The 21,566-nt window shown below is 41.9% G+C and overlaps 1 protein-coding gene and 1 long non-coding RNA gene across 3 annotated transcripts; one reads left to right on the top strand and one right to left on the bottom strand.

Moving 5' to 3' along the window:
* Nucleotides 1-834: 834 nt before the first annotated feature.
* On the top strand, nt 835-21,507 carry LOC109462895 (alpha-L-fucosidase). Of its 2 annotated transcripts, none has more exons than XM_019759527.1 (11): nt 835-997; nt 2,146-2,318; nt 2,991-3,135; nt 4,112-4,253; nt 4,653-4,759; nt 5,330-5,460; nt 16,540-16,673; nt 17,465-17,562; nt 18,169-18,301; nt 18,799-18,969; nt 20,323-21,507. In XM_019759527.1, the coding sequence occupies exons 2-11, from the start codon at nt 2,169-2,171 to the stop codon at nt 20,561-20,563; spliced, it is 1,452 nt and encodes a 483-aa protein (XP_019615086.1). In that variant the 5' UTR covers nt 835-997; nt 2,146-2,168; the 3' UTR covers nt 20,564-21,507. The 2 variants fall into 2 exon arrangements, with proteins under 2 accessions (XP_019615086.1, XP_019615085.1); XM_019759526.1 differs by having other exon boundaries at nt 2,988-3,135.
* On the bottom strand, nt 8,820-14,055 carry LOC109462896. The gene is made up of 4 exons (XR_002139786.1): nt 13,874-14,055; nt 11,914-12,060; nt 10,236-10,302; nt 8,820-8,863 (listed from the first exon to the last, which is right to left on the bottom strand). It is a non-coding gene; the product is annotated as an uncharacterized LOC109462896 (long non-coding RNA).
* Nucleotides 21,508-21,566: the final 59 nt, after the last annotated feature.

Genomic DNA, 21,566 nt, shown 5'->3' with positions numbered 1-21,566 from the left:
TAAATACTTTGCTACCCCACATACACATGCACAAAAGAAACAATAAACAGTGGTTTGTACAGTACGTGCAGAGTAGAATTTTAAAATCTATTTTGTAGTTGTGTACGTTGTTGACCTTTTTGTTGCATCAAATTATGATATATTCATCATTGTTCATCATCATAGTTTAGTGAGTCCTGAAATACATAACTTTACTGTACATAAACTAGGAAATAAAATAACCTGGGCCTCAACAGTCACGCAAAAGTTACAGTCTAGTTCACAACAAGGAAACATGTTGTTGTGTAACTGTTAAGTTAAACGTTGTCTTAACATTTCCGGACAGAAATTTACCGAAATAAAGGGGGAGGGGGGCATCCATAGAAACCACGTTCTGCACTATTTTCCGCTACTTTATGTTCGCCCAAAAGTCGTGTTTTTCGGCAGACTCACCTTCAAAAGCTTGTACGAACGTTGAGTTACATTAGCTCCGTACCTATCCCTTTTTTAGGCGGTTACAAACGATCTCTAGTCGCCTTCCTCAGCAAACAAAACGTTCGGTAAGTCCCCAAACTGCAAATTGCGTTAGATTACTTCCGGGTTTGGCATAAGTAAGCCCGATTACCCAATTTTCCGGTCAGTCACAATACGTGCGCTGAACCGTTTGCGGATACTAGCAGTTTCTTCCCTCCAGTCTCTTTGAAAGCGAAGCTTGTATAGTTCAGAGCTGTCTATCACACTCGAAGAACGGCAAAAAGCATATTCTACGTTTCAAGAATGAACTTAACGCAACAAACTTTTAGTTCTATAACTCGGGTCGTTGTCCTTATGTAACCTTTGACCCGTCACCTGACTGGGGGCGTAAAGGAAGGAAACAAGAACATTGCTCTGCGGATCAGCTCAAAACAACGACCATTTTAGGCAATTTTAACATTCTAAATCTTCTGGGTTGAAAGCATAGTTTCCTTCAGAGATCTCCAGGACCAAAAGCAGCCTGTTGTCGTGTGACAAACACTTCCGAATCGGTATTGTTGTTTGTTTGTTTTATATTATTCGTATTCACGTGAATCCTGGTCAATAGTTACTATGTGGGGTATATGTTTATACTCTATACCATACCCCCATATAAACATATACATAATGGTCACAACCTCAAGTTGAAAGTTCCTCTAGCAAGATCCAGGGTTAGGGCGCAGGGGTTCAGTGTCAGAACAATCAAAAACTGGAATTCTCTGCCTCAAGAAGTAGTAGCAGCAGAAACTGTTAATCAGTTCAAAAGCAGACATGACAGTCACTGGGAGAAGCGAAGGTATGCAACCGAGTGAGCAGAGATCAGGACATAACAGGCCACGGCCTTCTTTCCTGGAAGACGTATCAAGGTATCAAGGTATAATAAAACATTTGCATTTTTGTACCTCGGCAACCATGAATATACCAGGACTCTATAACTGTATTTTTAAAATGCATGATATTATTGCACCACTGTACATAATTTGCATATTTCACTAAGCATGTATTTTGTAAATTTTAATTAAGGGTTAATGACCCGCCCCGAGGTGAATATGGTGTGATAAAGCCTTGTCAGTTGCTATAACCACAGAATAAAGCCACCAAGTGAGCGCAGCTAGGTACAGATCAAGACTTAACAGACAGACACATAACAGACGTATGTAGAAAAGTGGAGACAAAAGGTACACTACTTGACTAATACTGAGTAGTATACCTCCATGGTAATACGACATAACGTTACATACATAAGGAACATACTGTTACAAGGGTACTATACTAGGCTAATGAGACTGTCCATGTAGTTCAGACAGTATTGGCAGTTCAGTATATAAGAAGTTGTAGAAGTAACAATTATTATATTGTTACTTTTTTTCATACTGTCATTAGCCTAGATTATGGATTGTAAGTATAAGAGATTTCTGTGATTTGTGACTTTATTGTGCTATGATGTGTATATGTTTATGCATGGAGGTAGAAAAAGAGATTTCTACCTCCATGGTTTATGTATGTAATATGTATTTTATACTGTGGGGCCCGACATCAGCTCAGCTGCCAGGGCTTCCACTGTATTGCAGTGTTTGCAATTTAAATAGATAAATAAATAAAATAAATAAATAAGTAACGATCCGTGTGTTGTTTTTTTCCATTCTGCACTCAGCCTGCCAGTTGATATTCAGTTTATGCTTGGAGCTCGAGTGAAACCCCGACTGCTCGCGATGCTGCTGTGTATGACTGCTGTGGTGGGGTTTGTGCTGACGCTGTACGCGCCCTCCCCACTCCTGGCCGCCGACGTGCAGAAAGTACGGCAATGGAGACAGGGAAAGAACCAGGTTTGTTAATTTGTTTGTTTGTTTGTTTAAGGAACCTCCAATTAGTGACAATACAACTACTACTGTTGCTGCAGTCCTCTTACATTGCAAGTAATTAGAAAGGTAATTACATTTGCAAAGAAAAGTAATTACAAAGGTAACATTTGCAAAGAAATGTGTTAACCTTCACATGGTCTAGCCTGAACTGCTTTGTTCATTGCTACTCTAACATGTATGTAATATGTGGTGAGCAGTCCCTGTAGCTCTGTCCTGCTACATAATGCAACCCAACACCACAGGTGCTGTGTCTGCAACAGCACCAGTTACCATGGTGACCGACGTCTGGTCCGGGTCATTGACCCTATTTGTTTGGAGAAGAAGAGGAAGAAACTGAGCAAAAACAATGATATGTTTTCCTTCTGCGAAGATGTGTGAGACATCGTGGATGTACTAATAACCAGTTACTTTGATTAGTTAATGTGTTAGCTAACTAACTTGTCAACCATAACCTATTGATCGACGGCCGCCCCGCTACACTCCGATGTTGGACTCCTTTGGCCACCAGTGACAATGAAGTATGGCATCTTCAGTTAGTTAATGTGTTAGTTAACTAACGGATTGTTGGTTAATAGGATTAGTTAATGTGTTAGTTAACTTATCAACTACAATGTATAACCTATTGATAAACAGCAGCCCCGTTATTCCCCGACGTGGGACTCCCTGGACAAGCGACCGCTACCAGCCTGGTACGACGAAGCAAAGTTCGGAATCTTCATGCACTGGGGAGTGTTCTCTGTCCCCAGCTTTGGCAGCGAATGGTTTTGGTGGGACTGGAAAGGTACAGCTTACTCCAGGATAAGGACACACCGATTTCATTTCTTGGTTTTCACATTTCTAACAACAACAACAAAACTTGACCCATGAAGAGGTTGATATCTCCTGCCAAAATGTGACATTGGCTTATGAAAGTGCACCAATGCTTTCAAAGAAAAAATTGGATTTCAACACAAACTGTACAAAGTTATGACATTAACCCCAAATATTTTCGTTGTCTTCAAAATCTTCAAAAGAAAGATTGCCGCAATTGGTAGTGTTTAAAAAACTTGACTTGAGATTCAAGAACTGTTCTTATTAATAATCATTATAGAAGATCATGATATTGGAATCTTTTTTCAGAGATTGAAGCTTAGTTGAACTGGAAACCAAGGAATGAAACTGGTGTGGTTAGAACTTCCATTTTCACTTATATTATGAAACACTTTTTGTACGTACTCAGGTGCCCTACAAGCCCACATGGGAGTCGATTGACAGCCGTCCTCTCCCAAGTTGGTTTGATGAAGCCAAGTTTGGCATCTTTATAGTGTGGGGCGTGTACTCTGTACCAAGCTACGGCTCAGAGTGGTTCTGGTATGACTGGGAAGGTACATGGTCACCCTTGAAAACTCGCCTCTTGCTTCAATTGCCAAATTTGTACAATTTGTAAAAATTTGCAATCATGAAAAATTGCCATGAAAGCTTGCTTCAAGAACTGGTACAAATTTGCAATGAAAATTTTTCAACGGACAGAATACGCCCTAAACTATCCCTTTATTTCGGCCAATTTCTACTATTTTTCCAGCGATCTGTGGTGCCTGGTAGAGGCTAACTTAAAATTCTAATTTTATCATTATGATTTTGAATTTTTATGCAGTTATGTTACCATAGAATATATCCACTCATTCTCTTTCATTTCCTTCCTTCATTATTCATTCATTCATTCATTTTCATTCCTACATGTATTCTTTCATTTATATTTATTCATTTCTTCATTTCAGGGGCCAAGAATCCAGACTTCATTGACTTCATGAAAAGGAATTATCGACCTGGTTTCAGCTATGCCGACTTCGCCCCCATGTTTACAGCAGAGTGGTATAACCCGCTGCAGTGGGCAGAGATCCTGCAAGCTTCAGGGGCAAAGTATGTGGGCTGTTCCATTTACTGTATAGGGGGTAACTGGGAAGCGTTGGGAAAATTATGATAAACAAAGTTACTTAGTTAAGTTAAAAAGTAGTTAAAGTCCTTCCCACGCCATGTGGTGCATAGGGCAGTGCCTATCTCCAGTTCAGTAGCCCTTGGGCCACACAGTTGTGCAGTCACTACAGCAGGGGGGTAGTAGTGTGTGTTTAACTCCCATACTCTTTCCCAGGTGCTGAGTGCTAAGCAGAGAAAGCAGTATGTACCAGGTACAACAACAATATAATTGAGTGAATTGAATTGAAAACAATAAGTACATATTTTTCAAAACTAGAAGCTTATTGTTTGTAAATTTTGGCAATTACAATGTACATGTACATATTACGTTTGCACTTTTCACAGATACGTGGTATTGACCTCCAAACACCACGAGGGTTTCACCAACTGGCCTTCCAAATACAGCTGGAACTGGAACTCTATGGATACAGGACCTCACAGGGACTTGGTTGGTATGTACCTTGTATAGTCCACTGTGGTTATAGTGATCTTGATGTCTTCTAGTGGACCAAGAGGTTGGGAGTTCAAGTCCTTATCCCAGCTGTTGTGACTCAATGTGTTTGTGTGTGTGTGTGTGTTTGTGTGTGTGTGTGTGTTTGCATGCATGTGTTTTTGTGTGTGTGTATTTATGTGTGTATTTGTTTGTGTGTGTGTGTGCGCGCGCGCACGTAATGTGTATTTTCAAATGTGTGACTGTTTATTTTCATGTGTGACTGTGTATTTGCATGTGTGTGTCTGTGCAGTGTTTGAGAGTTATAGGAGGAGGCAAGAGAGTGGTCAAAACTGAAAAGTTAACAATAGATCAATCGCAAATTTCATTTGACCCCAGGTGAGCTACGTGATGCCATACGGAACCAGACGGACCTGCACTTTGGCCTGTACTACTCCCTGTTTGAGTGGTTTTGTGTGTGTGTGTGTGTGTGTGTGTGTATACAAAAGACTTAAGTTAAGGGAGGAGGTAAATGTCGAGTGATCGAGACTGAAAACAATAGAATCACAAAATAAATTTCTTTTGACCCCAGGTGAGCTCCGTGATGCCATACGGAACCAGACGGACCTGCACTTTGGCCTGTACTACTCCCTGTTCGAGTGGTTTCACCCGCTGTACCTCAAGGACAAACAGAACAAGTGGACCACGCAGGAGTACTCCAAGGTCAGGGGCGGTATCACACCAAAGTTTTGCTAGATCATTGCCTCAGTGTTGATGCCATGCTGATTTTAAAGCTAAAGTTGTGACTTATACCCCCAGGCACAGTCCAGGTTCGATTGCTGGCATGGGAAAAAGAGTTACTTTTTGTTTTTCCACTTAGGCCACACCAATTTAATTTCTTGGTTAATTTTTCTAGAAAAATAATGGAGCGGGCGGGCAAAAAAAATAAAAATAAAAACAGGCCTAGGCATCCTATTATGGCCCAAAATGGTACAATAGGAGCCATGAAGTCAACACACCAGGCTGGTTCAAAATTTAAACAATGAATTTAGAACTTTTAATGATACCAGTTGCATTGAAAGATGGAATAACTGTTATATAGTAACAGCTAGGAAGAAAAAACTGTTTTCAACTGTTCAGGGCAAAATAGGAGCATTTTGCAGTTGATTCTGAATTTTTATTTTTATTTGCAAATCAGAAAAAAATGAAGCGGGTGGATCCGTTAACCAAGAAATTAAACTGGTGTGGCCTTAGATTGCTTTGCTCATGTCTGTTTCTACATTCTCAGATACCACCTGGCGAGTTTAACTTAATGTGCACTTTTCCCGTAAAAGAAGGGCAGTCTCAAACTCCTCAAACCCCTTAATTTTTCTGAATCATGGCATTTATTAGACCGGTGCAATAGCTCAATTGGTAGAGTGCTTGCTTTGTAATCGGGAGGTCGTGAGTTCAAATCCTGGCCGGGTCATACCAAAGACTTTAAAAAAATGGTACACACTTCTTTCTCTGCTTAGCACTCAGCACATATGAGAAAAAGTGTGGGAAGGTCAAGCACACAGCACTACCAGCGGACTAGCCCCCTGCTGTAGTGCATTGCACAACTGTGTGTCGCTCAAGGGCTACAGAAATGGATATGGGCACCACCCTACGCTCTGCATAAGAGCACGGGAGACCTTTCCTTTCTTACCATTTATTGAACTACAGAATGATGCATTGCTTATACTCTTCTTGTTACAACTCCAACGGTTGCGCCGTAATGACAGATCCATGGTCAGATGGATCTGTGGTGTTAAACCTCAGGACATGACACCTTCTGCAACCTTGCTTGCTAAGCTTGGCCTGGAAGACATCAAGTCTGTCGTGCAGTCACGCCGCCTCCGATGGTACGGGCACGTTAAGTGTGCCAGTGGCTGCATCAACACCATCGTGGACTTGCAGCTGCCAGGCAACAGAGGCCGTGGCAGGCCTAGAAAAACTTGGGTGGAGTGTCTCCAGAGGGATATTAAGGAGTGTGGTCTGTCTAGCACAGACCCACAGGACAGAGCCAGCTGGAGGCGAGGTGTCCAGAACAGCCGACTGCTGCCCACCCCTGGGACAGGGAAACCGGCAGCAGAATAATCAAAACCAGGATAGTGAGTGTGAGTGAGTGTTACATCAATGCTGAGACTCAACACACAAGAATAAATGACAAGGATAGGTTTCGTATCATGCATTTTCTTTTAATGTCAGAAATCTTGGTCGCATTATAAGAGCTGCAAAGCTGATCTATGGGTTCCATGGAGTCGCACAATTTGACTGGTGTAAAACATCTCTGTACTAGGTAGAATTTGACGAAGTTGTGAAGACTAGATGAAAAGGAACTGTGTTATGCCAAAGGATGGCATACTGGCTATATATAGATACAGATACAGAACTACAATATTATGATCAGGTGAAAGTCTCTTCCTATAAAGACATGAACGTTTAGGGATGGTTGAAGGAGGAACCCTATTATCTATGTTACAGGCTGTGAGCAGGATATCAGAGAACAATAGAAAAGATGCGATGGTGTTGCTTGTAATTTTTTCAGGAACAGAACCCATTGTCAGATCAAAAATGTATATTTTGGCTCCCTGTGCTCTGGTAGTAGACCTAAATAGGTATGGGGGTACCTTGGACATATGTTCACAGGACTCCATTTAAATTTGGGCATGGAATCCTTCGCAAGATGGTGATGATCTTTGTAATTTTGAACCCTGATATCCACTCACGAACCTTGTCATGGTTAAATGAGGCAAAAGCAGCTAAAATCTATGCGGCTGATCTGCAGTCACGGCTGGAAGGCCAGGATGGTGCTCGGCACACGCAGGATGCGGTGGGACCATCTCCATTCCGGGGGCCTGTTGGAAAAGGAAAACAGTATATGATATTATAAATACCAGTAAAATGATATACAATAAGAAGATTGTTTTTTCTTTCTTTATGTTACTGGAACAACCGATTGATTAATCGACTAATGGATGGATCAATATTGATTTTTTAGCTTGGGGAGAGAAGACCCTAACCCAGCTGACTTTCCCTGTCACCAGCTTGGTGAATAGTACTGTATTGGGTGGGCCGGCTACTCTCTCTTCACAGCCAAGGGCTGAATTGTGAGCAGCTTTACAATTATATATTGGGGCTTAATCGCAAGGGTCTGGAGCAGCTGCCATTTCGCGCTAACTCAGGTAACCTCAAGTCGACCCCAGGTGCGGCCATATGACTGTAAGGTTTGAACAACTCACACCGGGAAGGTCCCCTACTCTTTTTGATAAGTGCGGTGGGTTCTTTAACTTTGCGTGTCCATTGAATGTCCTATCTGAGCTATGGACTTCCCTAACTAAACTTCAGTGAAGTGAGGAAAGTCGTGTAAAGTGCCTTTCCCAAGGGCACAAGATCGGTGACGAAGTGACATTCAAGCCCGGGACATCTTGACATCAAGACGCTACTGCTACACCACACGACCCCACGCTAGAGTGAAGGGTCTACTGTCTTGTCTTACCCAAGAACTTTCTACCAGCTGAGGAAGTACACTGTATGCTGCAGATCATGTCAGATGTTTCTTACCTTCGAAGACTACTTCAAGTCTTTGGCCATGTCCTCGTCATACTCTTCAGGGTCGATGTACCCGTCGTTGTTCTTGTCCATGGACTCGAACCAATCATCGGGCCGTTCACTGATGTCCAACCCCAGCTCCTTCAGCATCTCCAGAGCCTCCTCCTTGGACAGCTTCATGTCCTCATCCGCGTCGTGTTCTCCAAACTTGCGGAGGGCTTTGGCGTTCTCCTCCCGGTAGATATTCTCTTGTTCTCCGCGCAGCAGCTCAAGGAGGCCGCGGGCTTCCTTGGCCACCCTTGTGAACAATAATTGTTTTATTGCAAATTCATGCCTGGGGACTTCTTTTTTGAAGACAGAAGAAGACAAAAGATCCAACTTTTTCTGTAATTTGTGGGGTTTTGGATGTAATTAATATAAGAGGAAAGTAGCTTACTGCTCAAGGTCTGCATCGTGGTATCCACGGCCGGGCATGGCCTTCTCTCCCTCCAGCATCTCCAGAAGGCCGCGAGCTTCCTCAGCATCTGCCTCCGACCATGACCGTTTTGAGGCTCTTTTTTGTGAACATTATTCATTTTATATACTATTAGACATGTAAGAAAATGATTTGGATCAGAAACAGTCATGCCTTCAAATATCAGAGTTATCGAGCAAGAATTGAGGTGTTCAAAACTGGTACTTCCCAAGAACTATGGTCGCAGAGTGGAACTTGTTGCCACCAAGCACAGTTTAGGCATCATCACTAAAAAGCTTTAAACAACTCCTACAATTAAAGATGCAAAGATTGAGTGTAACAAGTCATTCGGTGTGATATAGTTAGCCGCCGCCATGCCGCGTGCTTGCAAAGCTGGTGTGTTACTCCGAAGGTCAGCCATACTGATACAGATGATATATACGGTAGACATGTAAGAAAATTATTTGGATCAGAATCACTGCAATTGAGCCCAGCAAAGACCCGGAGAGCTGTGCAGAATATAGAGTTTAGTAATTTAGAAAGTTTATTGCAAATTCCTGCCCGAGGGCTAATTGCAAATCACAAAGATAAAAGGACATTGAAACAGAGTACAGAATCTACATAATAAATGGTAATAGTCTAAAACTATTAATAGCTATTTCTAAAACTATGTCTAAATGGTAACTCTTTTGGAAACCACGGAAGACATAATGTCCCACCTTTTCCAAAATTTGTGGGTTTTGGGTAGTGAATAATTTTTCCTTTGTAAGTTTAGAGAAATTGGGATAAATTGTGGACGTTTGAATTATAGATAACTCATTTTGAATGTTGTTATCATGAAACAAACAGTTTGAGATAAAGTGTATTTCGTCTTCCACAGCTTTTGGACTACAATACTAAAAAACTAATGGCCTTGTCCCAAGCAGCTACCCGTACGTATATAATAGAGCAACTTACAGGTTACAAGTCGTTTTGCGAACTGATTTAGGAAGGAGGCAAATGTAGAACTAATAATTATGGATAATCTGGGACTGCCCATGCAGTGTTCGAAATACCTGTCTGCAGTCTGCAATCTGCAGATAGATTTTCAAGATTGCAGAAGAAAAATTTATACAATCTGCAATTTTGCAACAGGAAAAATTGGCACTTGGGATTTGACGCTTTTGGCCCCAAGGACAGACAACACTAAGCTCCTGTTTTGAAACAACAGGAGCTTCTTCACTAATTTGCATCAACCTTGTCTTGACTTGTTTATCTTTTGTTTCCTTTTGGACTTCTAAAAATTTGTCTTCACTAATTTGCATATGAATCAATAGTTCATGCTTATAAACCTGCAAGATTGTAGTATGGAGGCTTGTGTATTAATTTTGCAGAAAGTATTTCCAAATTGCAGAACAAAATTTTTACTCTTCTGCAATATTGCAGAGCGCTGAAAAAAAGTATTTCGACCACTGCCCATGGGATGACTTACTTTCTGCAGCCCCCAACGCAGTTCAATAGCCAGCGTTGCACCCACCGACTCCGCAGCCGCCCTTTGTCTGAGTGTGGGGTTGAGATGCATTAGATTCAGATTTCAGATTCAGATTTTTATTGAATATAGACTAGCATGTCACATCAGTGCATGAAATATGTCGAATAATCACATCAGTGCATGAAATATGTCGAATATTTACAACTTGAAATGTACTCAATTGTTACAATCATCATCATCATCATCATTCATCCTCCGTAGAGGTGGAGCATACAAAGTTAGTTCGCCACAACTGTCTGTCATACATCACTGAGAAAAGTTCATGTCCCTCCAAGCCAGTTTCTTAGATAGATAGCATAAAATGTCACATACATCAGCATAATTAGCGATAAAATACATCTTAACAGCTTTTGTTTGTTTCGCGCAACCAGTAAACCACCTTTAGGCCTAACACACCGTTTTGTACATGTCAGTACAAGCTGTGTATATATATGGGACCTTCCCAGTGTGAGTGGTTTAAACCTTACAGTCCTGTCTTACACAGCTTGTACTGACATGTACAAAACGGTGTGTTAGGCCTAAAGGTGGTTTACTGGTTACGCGAAACAAACAAAAGCTGTTAAGAGACATGGGGATGAGTGCCCATGCTAGTCTTTATCCATTGATGAGATAGGTAGAAAATGTTGTTTTTGTGATACATGAGGACAGGTCAAAACTAAACCTGTCACTGTCTCAACATCTAGTAAAACGAAAAGACATGAACAGTCTTTTGTACCCCGTTTGTTGAAGCTGCTGTCTAAAACCTGATCTTTGTATACATTTATAGCAGTTTTATGATGTTATTTTTCTTAGTAATACTGATTTTAGAATGTTTAACTGTACTCATTGTACTCATATATATATATAAATTATATACTCTTTTTGATGTGCATGCATTGGTTTCTTTAATGTGCGTGGGGTGTGGCTCTCCCCAAACACGGGACCTCCATTTAACGTCCTATCCGAGGGACATCACTAACAGAAGCTAGGTACTCATTTACACCTAGTAGTAAGTGAAGTGAGGAAGGCCGTGAAAAGTGCCTTTCCCAAGGGCTAAGATTGGTGACATTGGTAGGATTCGAACCGGGGACCTCTTGGTCCTGAGCCGAACACACTACCTCTATGCCACACGACCCCACTAAACACTAAACGCAGCAAGAAAATTCCTTGCAATGTTCAGCTCCACATACTGCAACCCTTAAAGGCACCCAATGCGATTTAAGAGCAGCAAAACTAGAAATAGTCTGAATGAGGCAATCTTTGTGATATTGACACATACTGTCCCACATTAGCACATTTCAATCAGTATTTCATACTTTGGGTACTTAAAACTGCACAAACAAGCCCGAAGATGAGTCCTTTATTTTCTGGGTGGCGCCCTAAAAATCAGCCAAGAGCCCTTCCAGTAACCATTTTCCGTTAGAAATTTGGGGATTTTTGCTCCATGAGGGTCAATATACATGTACATTGGGACAGTGTGGTTTCAACTCAGTATGTAGATAAATGGCAGGAATATTGACTTTGAAAAATTGGGTTTCCAAGGCCTAAAAACTGCACTGGATGCCTTTAAATCATGTTCAATGAAGGGAGGTTTGTCATGTTGGAACAAAGTCTTGCAACAGCAGGCAGAGATATTTACCTTAAAGCCATCGGCACATTCGCAATGGGAAAAGAACCATCCGCACTTAGGCCAGCAACAGAGCGAGTCTGTCTGGTCCACCATCAGCACCATCAGGAGGCTGGTCAGACCCAGGAGCATTGCCAGCTTGTAGGCCATGGTTACCTACTAATATAAAATTAAGAAACATCATGAAATATTATCATAATACACAGCCCATGTTTTATTGGGATAATGCAATTTTCCTTCGACCTTTACATAAAAAGTGGACCAAAAAGTGGACATTTGAGCCTTGTGGGGGGGGGGGGTTCTTCCGCAAGGGTACATGTGTATATCACACTAATTGCCCGTGAAATTTGGAGACGACCTTTGCTCCTGTAGCCATAAATTTCTCCTTTGAGAGTTGTACTTCGGCAGGAGTTGAGAAACCGGTTAGGTAACCAACGGCTGCTGAAGCCCTGCCTCTATGTCCCGAGGCTCATTCTCTGAGCTGACATCAAAAATATGTCATTGAGTAATCACAGGCAGTGTGTCGGCATTTTGTTTGTTGGCGGTTAGCCTTAGGGTACCAAACCTTTGGTCGGATTGGGCTTGATTTTCGTGCCCCAGTCTTTACTAAGCACAGGCGGGCTATACCACGGACCTATCTCCAACTGGTTTCCCTTTATCCGCTGATCATGACTTTCTGTATTACGCTTGATTTTCTGTTGCGCCTTGTGTGAAAGAAATCTCAACCGTCTGCAAAACGCTGTACTATAGGGCCTGGTTTGGTGGCCCAAAATGCTACCAGCACCGAAGAGATAGTGCTGAGCTCACGAGGAACTGGTTACCAGGCTAGTTGGCGGTGGGGTGAGCTCATTGTTTCATTTTTAGAGGATTAACTGGCTAGCCCCCACCACTGGCTTCAGAGGCGGCTAGAAATAGTAGAAATTGGGCAAATAGACAGTCAGATAACATGCTGGGAGAGTCGGACTTTACAAGTAGGCTGTAACAACCAGACTGATTGTTGGTTTTGTCCGATTGTTGTTCTCTTTACCACTTTGTCTAATAGATATATACGCCAGTGGTTCTACGTTCAGTACATTCATTCACGTTCAATGACAATGTCCATGTTGCCTAGCCTGGTAGCCAGACTATCATACATAACTTAAAGCTCCCCCGTACATTTGTACATACCGTCATATAGATCTGGGTACGCCCAGGGCCATTAGCGCCCAGCCCGTTGGCTACCATCCCAAGTGCGTGTGTCTATACGGTGCCATAGTGCATCTGTTTGCTATGATTGTGCATGTGCGTTTGTGACGGTGCACACATTGAAAGCGTTAGCCAAGTTACCGCACACCACGGGGGCATTTCGGCGAGTCAAACGATATCAATTATCAAAACGGAAACATTTTTTTCCTCATGGAAGCTACAACGGGATCATAATTATACGCCAAAAAGCAGTTACTCAAGCAACTGGATATGATTTTGAAAACGTCAGACATTTCAGCTAGTATCCACTAGCTTTCGTCAGTGACTGAGAGACCAGAGGGGAAAACAGGTTTATAAGCACAACCTATTGATTGATATGCAAATAAAGTGAAGACAAATTTTTGGGAAGTCGAAAAAGGAACAAAGTCAGACAAGTCAAGACAAGATGATGCAAATTAGTCTGAAAGCTCCTGTTATACAGAACAGGAGCTTACATGTAAGTGTTGTCTGTTCTCGGGGCTGGGAGTGCCAAATCCCAAGTGCCGGAAAGATCGACCCGTAGCCCCCCTTCCCTGTTGAGGGTGGGGTTGTACATTCTTTCATATATTGCCTCTTTAACACCCCGTTCCCACCAACGTGTTTCGCGGTCTAAGATATCCGTGGACTCGAGTTTGAAAGAGTGACCCTGGTTGCGTTGTAGGTGGTGGAAAATAGCTGAGGAGTTAAGCCGTTGGCACTAGGTCGGCAATGTTCTTTGTATCATAATTATATACTAGTAGAGTCTTACCTGCCTTTTCTCTTGTGAGCGTGGAAACAAAGATGTCACACTGTGAATTCGAAGTGTAGGTGGTGTAACTCTCAAAGTCTCGGTGGTTCTGGCGTGGACCCCTACTGCAGCTGTGCCGCGCAAAGAAGTGCGGGGCTTCGGCCCGAACTAGACTTTTACAACTTTTGTAGATGCCTCAATTATCTGGGTAAACCTGAAGCTGATTGGTGGATGAAAGACACACCTACTACCGACGTCCATAGTTTCCAAGCAACAATTCTATAAAATCAGCTTCATGAATATTAATTAGTACTAATAGTGCCTGAAGATGTGACGATCCCAAGAGGTGCAGCATGGAACACCCGAATATTTGGAATGGTTCTGACGAATCAAAGCATGTAAATTGTTGCAGTACATTTGGCAGCAATAACAAATATGTTGAAGCTTTCACCCCGTTTTTTCTATCAAATACTATAAAGTTGCACTGTTGGTGTTTCCCTGTATATGTCTGCTTTGGGAATTTGGTGAATTGCACATGTTTTGGTCTCATTTGTTCAACAATATTTGTGATGGCCTAATTAAAAGGTGCGGCCTTAACTTTAACATGCCACCCCATCTGTTCTCGTAGATACTGTAATTCCTGATTTTTTCACAGTACTTTTATGTTCACTGTTTTCACTGTCACTTCTGTAGCATGAACTTATCATTACTGTTAACAAATAATTCCTGGACTTTGTTTTTCTTCACCTGTCGCCACTGTGAATGCATAGTTCCATGAACATGTCCACTTTTCTCAGACCGTGAAATTTTCATACCTTCAAGGCTTAAACATAAAGTGAATTACAGTATTGACCTGTGACTGTGCTCCTTAGTCCTTTCCCAGGGTAATTACCCCTTTGATCTACGCCAGATTAACACACCCAGGCAGAACAAGCCCATTAACATTGTCCAACAATGCCAAGGCCAGCAGCTACGACAGTGACTGTAATTCACTTAATGTTCACGGTAGCAAAAGTTCATGGTCATAGACATGTTCACGGAACTATAATATATTCACGGTGGAAACAGGTGCAGGAAAGAGAGAGTTCAGGAATTATCTATTAACCGTAATGATAAGTCAATGGTACAGAAGTGACAGTGAAAAAGGTGAACATTACAGTACTGTGAAAAATCAGGAATTACAGTATATTAGCCCAGGTATGTCCCCTCCAGGCGCGGCTGGCATCAAGCGTTAATGGTAAACCAACCATCCTTTTTTTTTTTACTGTAATTCACTTTATGTTCACAGTAGCAAAAGTTCACTGTCTGAAAAAAATGGAAAAGTTCACAGAACTACATATTCACAGTGGCGACAGGTGCAGGAAAAAGAAAGTCCAGGAATTATTAATTTTTTATTAACCGTAATGATAAGTTAATGGTACAGAAGTGACAGTGAAAAAGGTGAACATAACAGTACCGTGAAAAATCAGGAATTACAGTACATTAGTTCAGGTATGTCCCCTCCAGGCACTGCTGGCATGAAGCATAAATGGTAAACCAACCATCCTTTTTTTTACTGTAATTCACTTTATGAACTTCACAGTAGCAAAAGTTCACTGTCTGAAAAAAATTGAAAAGTTCACAGAACTACATATTCATGTTCAGATGGTCACTACCATCTGAAGGAATTGAATAGGCAATCTCGCGAGACTGATGAACTGACACGACCACGTGACCTGCACAGGAGGCTGCTGGGACATCGCTTCAGTTCGTGGGGCATTCGCTTGTAACAGCGCTAAAACCAACCATCCTTTTTTTTCTTCTGTAATTCACTTTATGTTCACAGTAGCAAAAGTTCACTGTCTGAAAAAAATTGCAAAGTTCACGGAACTAATATATTCACAGTGGCAACAGGTGCAGGAAAGAGAATTCCAGGAATTATTTGTTAACCGTAATGATAAGTTTATGGTACAGATCTGAAGTGACAGTGAAAAAGGTGAACATTACTGTAAACAGTACCGTGAAAAATCAGGAATTACAGTACATTAGTTCAGGTATGTCCCCTCCAGGCACTGCTGGCATGAAGCGTAAATGGTAAACCAACCAACCAACCATCCTTTTTTTACTAGTTTATTCCAACATGTAATCACAAGACATGGTGATGGCACAGTCACGTTTTTTCCAGCGTATATTAATGCGACCACCAACACGAGGGACAATACATGTACAATTATACTCATTTTCACTTGTGAGTCCTGAGTAAAGTGGGGAAAGTCATGTTAAGTGCCCGGGCCATGATAACGTTCGATAACGGGTTCCGGACCGGGCCGTACTTTACGGTACGGCCCGGTCCGGAACCCGTTATCGAACACTTCCATGGCTTCCATAGAACGATTTGAACGCGTTTCGCCCTAACCGCGTGTGCCCCTTTCGAAAATTCGAATACAGAATGCGGACGTTGGAACTGACGTTGTTGCATTTTAGGGTTTAGGGGCACCAACTTTTGGCTCATCTTGCATTAAAAGGCTATTTTCTTGGGTGGGTATGACATAAATAAAATACAACACGGTGTATTCCGCATCGCCCTCGGTCCCGGCCATCCCGCGAGTCGGGCAGATACCTCGGGCGATACGGAATACCCCGTGTTGTATTCTATATGTATATTGAAATAAAGATGATTTTAACCCGTATGATATATATGTTTACAGGAGGTTGGACTTGCGGAGCTGTATGAACTTGTGAACACCTACCACCCAGAGGTGGTCTGGTCTGACGGTGACTGGGAGGCTCCATACACCTACTGGAACAGCACAGACTTCCTCGCATGGCTCTACAACGACAGGTGTCAATCATTCTGTCACTCTCCATCAATCTTTCTGCCCATCTCTGTAATGACAGGTGTCAATCATTTTAATTTATAGCATTCTGTCAATGTCTTTATAATGACAGGTTTCAATCATTCTGTCACTCATTCTGTCACTCATTCTGTTACTATGACAGGCGTCATTTTGTCACTCATTCTGTCAATCTTTCTGTTACTCATTCTGTCAATCTCTGTAATTACAGGTGTCAATCTTTCTGTCCTATAGCGACAGGTGTAAATCATTCTATCAATCACTTTAACGACAGGTGTCAATCATTCTGTATATAAATTATTATAATTCTGTTAATGGCTAAAATGACAAGTGTCAATGTTTTTGGCAGTCCTCTAATAAGGAACTGTAGAAGTTTTTTTTTAAATATTGTAACAGATTTTATGCATCTATGTATGACAATGATTGAACGGACTATAAATATTTCATATTTTATCATGTGTTAACATATTTTAAGCTGTGATTTTATCCATTTAATTGATGTACTGTAAAGTCTGACTCTAATTCAGTCAGCTGACTGCTATATGTCAGATTGTTTCTTTCAATAAACCAATCATCATCATTCTGTCCATCACTATAAGGACTATTAATGACTGGCACACTTCCCAATGTAAATTTTTTAAACCTTATAGTCAGGGTTGACATCTTGAAAAGGTGACAGTCCCCTATCTATTTTCTACAAATGTGGTAAATCTCAATAAACAATTAACTAAACTGATTTATAGACTTACTAGTACAAATTATTATTTTTTCCCTTCAGCCCTGTTAAGGACACAGTGGTGACCAACGACAGGTGGGGGAGCGGCATGGCCTGTCACCACGGGGGGTACTACACCTGTGCAGACAGGTACAACCCAGGTGAGCAGGTGCAAGAATAATGAATCCATGATTGTTTGTTTCGGTAAACCGCTTTCAGGCAAAACACACCAGTTTTGTACATGTACAATGTAAGTAATCTCCAAGCAGATCTTTCTGTGGCAAGACAGTATCCATTGGCCAGAGGAGTGTCCATTAGCCACCGGTTGGCTAATGGATACAGGACGGCCAATGGATACAGGATGGCCAATGGATACTGTCTTTTGCCACCCAACCGAAAGATCTGCTTGGAGATTACAATGTAAGTACAAGCTAAGATTTGAACCACTCATACCGGGAAGGACTCTTTTTGATAAGTGCGGTGGGTTTTTTAACGTGCATGGGGTGTGGCTTTCCCAAATATGGGACCTCCATTTAAGTCCTATCCGAGGGACGTCCCTAACCGAAGCTAGGTACTCATTTTTACCTGAGTGAAGTGAGGAAAGTTGTGTGAAGTGCCTTTCCCCAGGGCACACGATCGGTGACAAGGAAGGACTCGAACATGCTACCGATTACACCACACGACTCCACTAGTCCTTTATTTTGTGGGTGGTCCCCTAAAAAATCAACAAAATACTGTGCCTACAAACTGTTTCCAACCTGGTCCAGGTGTCCTACAGAAACACAAGTGGGAGAACTGCATGACGATCGACAAGAAGTCTTGGGGGTTCCGTCGGGAGGCGACCTTGGCTGACTACCTGGACATGGACGACCTTGTGAAGATCTTGGCGGAGACTGTCAGGTCAGACGATGCAATAGAATACCTGCATACAATTTGCACATATCTCTATATGAGGGCCTGCAAGGGGGGTCCCCACAACGCTCTACGCTGAATTTGGAAACCCCTAGATTATGCTTAACGATAAATTCCAAATGTTATGTTGGAAAGAATATACTCTGCAACAGGTAAACATAATGACTGTATGCAGCACGTCGGCAGAACGTACTGCACCTGCGCAAAACCCGGAATGTATTGTACATAGCATTTCGGCAGAATGTCTCATATAAGGTTGTATTTGCTCATATAAGGTTAGCATTTCGACAGTAGTTTCCAAATGTTATGTCGGAAAGAATATCCTCTGGTAACAGGTAAAATTCTGATGCAACGTTGACCAAAAACCCAACGAAAAACGCGAAAATACGGGGTTCTGCGCAGGCTCAGTACGTTCTGCCGACGTGCTACTGTATGCTATATTGGTTTTACTAATTAAAAGTTTTATTTGAATGTCCTTGTGCTAGTTGTGGAGGAAATCTGCTGATGAACATCGGACCAACCCACGACGGGCGCATCGTGCCGATCTTTGAGGAGCGTCTGCGGAACATGGGCCAGTGGCTCAAGGTCAACGGGGACGCTATCTACGCCACCAAGCCATGGAGGGCGCAGAACGACACCATGACACCTGACGTTTGGTGAGATAAACAGGGCTGGCCATATAGTTTTGGGAACAGGTGCACAACCTAAAAATTGGGTGCACAAAAAAATTTTGGGTGCACCATATAAGTAGAAGATATTTCACCAGTGCACCCACAGAAAAAAAAAATGAGTAAACAGCTCCAAATTTGCGTGCACTAAGGTGCACATGAATTATTACCTCCAACGAACAATACCATGCACGTAAAAGAACCCACGACACACAGACTCCAGACATCTGGTGAGATACTCTCACTCACTCAGTCCCCTCCGAGCCTTAGTGGTGCTTGGATACTTGGATACTACAGCATGTCGGCAGAACGTACTGCACCTGCGCAAAACCCTTAATGCATTGTACATAGCACTTCGGCAGAATGTCTCATATAAGGTTGTATTCGCTCATATAAGGTTAGCATTTCGACAGTAGTTTCCAAATGTTGTGTCGGAAAGAATATCCTCTGCAACAAGCAAAATTCTGATGCAACGTTGACCAAAAACCCAACGAAAAACGCGAAAAAACGGGGTTCTGCACAGGCCCAGTACGTTCTGCCGACGTGCTGGATACTACTGCTTGGGGCTCCAGGTACTGTAGCTTTCTCCATCTGGGACGATCGGCCGCCACCCTCAGCAGAATTTGAGGATCCATCCCAACCACTTTGTGAGATACACGGCTGGAAATTCAACCAACAATATCACGCACGTAAAAGAACCCACCACTCGTTTTGAAAGAATAGGGGCATGATCCATGTGCACAATGGTCCAGGTAGCCTGGTTACCAAACCTATTATAGCTCCCGAGTCCTACATCCTCTCCGCAAATATTAATTTTGTGGAGAGGATGCAGGACTCTGGAGCTACATGTATAATAGGTTTGGTAACCAGGCTATGGTCCAGGTACTACTATCTGAAAGTTGGTGATTCGCAACCTAGATGGCAAACCCCGTCTCTTATTAGCCAATGAAAGAGTATGTCACCCGTAAGGGGCGGTATAACCCAATCTGAGCAGTACAATCCCGTTAATCGACCACCTACGTACCTACTAAGCAGTAGATTCCATGCGTTGTACCTTGTACCATTGCTGCACAATAAAGTTTCATTTCATTTAATGGTGATGCCACATGCATTACAAGTGGGAGCCAGGTAGCCTAAAGGCTGGTGGCGGCTGCCACTGGTACATACAACACAACACAGGACAAGTCAATACAATATACAGGACCTAACAACAAGTTACGAATATCCAAATAGCAAAACATAACAGTGCATTATACAATATCGAGGACACATCATCATCAAATTAATAAATAATAGTAATCATAAAAATATCTATAAAGTTTATCGTATTTGTTACCCCAGGTACACTTCCAAGGGTGACAACGTCTACGCAATTGTGTTGGACTGGCCAACAACTGGTCAGCTGACCCTCGGGGCCCCAAGGTCGTCGTCTACGACCAAGGTCACGATGCTGGGATGGCCAACGCCGCTGAAGTGGGCTGCGGGATCGGGCGGGGGAATTCAGATACAAATGCCGGCGGCGGCGCCCAGCCAGCTGCCATGCCAGTGGGCGTGGGTTTTACAGATGCAGGGAGTCATGTAGGGCTTTTTTTATTGAAACATACAATGACAAGACATGGTGGCGACACTCTTAAGTTACACTTATATTCATGTCGCCACCAGACAATACGTAATACAAGCAAGCAAAGCCCAAATTTTCATACAGAAGTTGAATACAACAATCAATCAATAAACTAGTGAAACACAATACATAAACACTGACAGGATTGATCAAGACACTACAAAAAAGATTTGATTTCAAAAAAAAAGTCTGCACATGCAGCAGTATTTGAGTATTGTACATTGTTGACAGAAAAGAAGAACCTCTTAAAAGTAAATGTACCAGAATATCGTCTGATCATCCAAGTCAATCAGTGTTTTCAAGTTGCCAAAAAGGGTATTTCGTTGTTACATTTCATGTAGGGCTTTTCCTCCAAGAATGATTTCATCCCATTGGTAAGAGATCATACAATATATAAATGAATGCGTATCTTATTACCTGGATGTCTAACCTTCATCAACGTATAAATGAACAAATAATGGAATGAATGCCAACCTTTATTGCACATTTTGCCACAATGGGCTATAAGTACAGATCAGGACAAAACATGATGAACAGATACTATGAACTGATGCAAAATGAAACTAGCTATTGTTGCATAAATTCTACCTTTTTGCAACCCAATTACTGTAAATTAAAAGAACTGTTGTTTTTTTAATGGAAGATTTGTGGGAAGATAGAATTAAGTTGGAATGACCTGTTCAACAATAAGTAGAATATCCATAATGGTTGTTGATAATAGAAGTTGATTTTCAAAAATCTGTGTTCTGTCATTTCCAGCTGTAATTTCAAAGTACATTTACTGCTGTGCAGTTGATGATGTTTGTTTATTTCATCTTTAATAAATTCTTGTGCTTGAGCCATTTCTTAAGGCTGGAACCCTGAATCAAAATGTTCAGCTTACGAGTCATTCATCTTCCTTGTTCAAATAAAAAGATCTTTATGGAGAAGTAACTAAAATCTTTTGTAAAGAAGAATATATGAG

The sequence above is a fragment of the Branchiostoma belcheri genome, unplaced genomic scaffold (genome assembly GCF_001625305.1).
Source record: "Branchiostoma belcheri isolate BF01 breed outbred unplaced genomic scaffold, Haploidv18h27 scaffold12, whole genome shotgun sequence".
In the NCBI taxonomy this organism is placed as follows: domain Eukaryota; kingdom Metazoa; phylum Chordata; class Leptocardii; order Amphioxiformes; family Branchiostomatidae; genus Branchiostoma; species Branchiostoma belcheri.
Note: the sequence above shows the minus strand (reverse complement) of the source record. Positions and strands in the feature narration are given on the sequence as shown.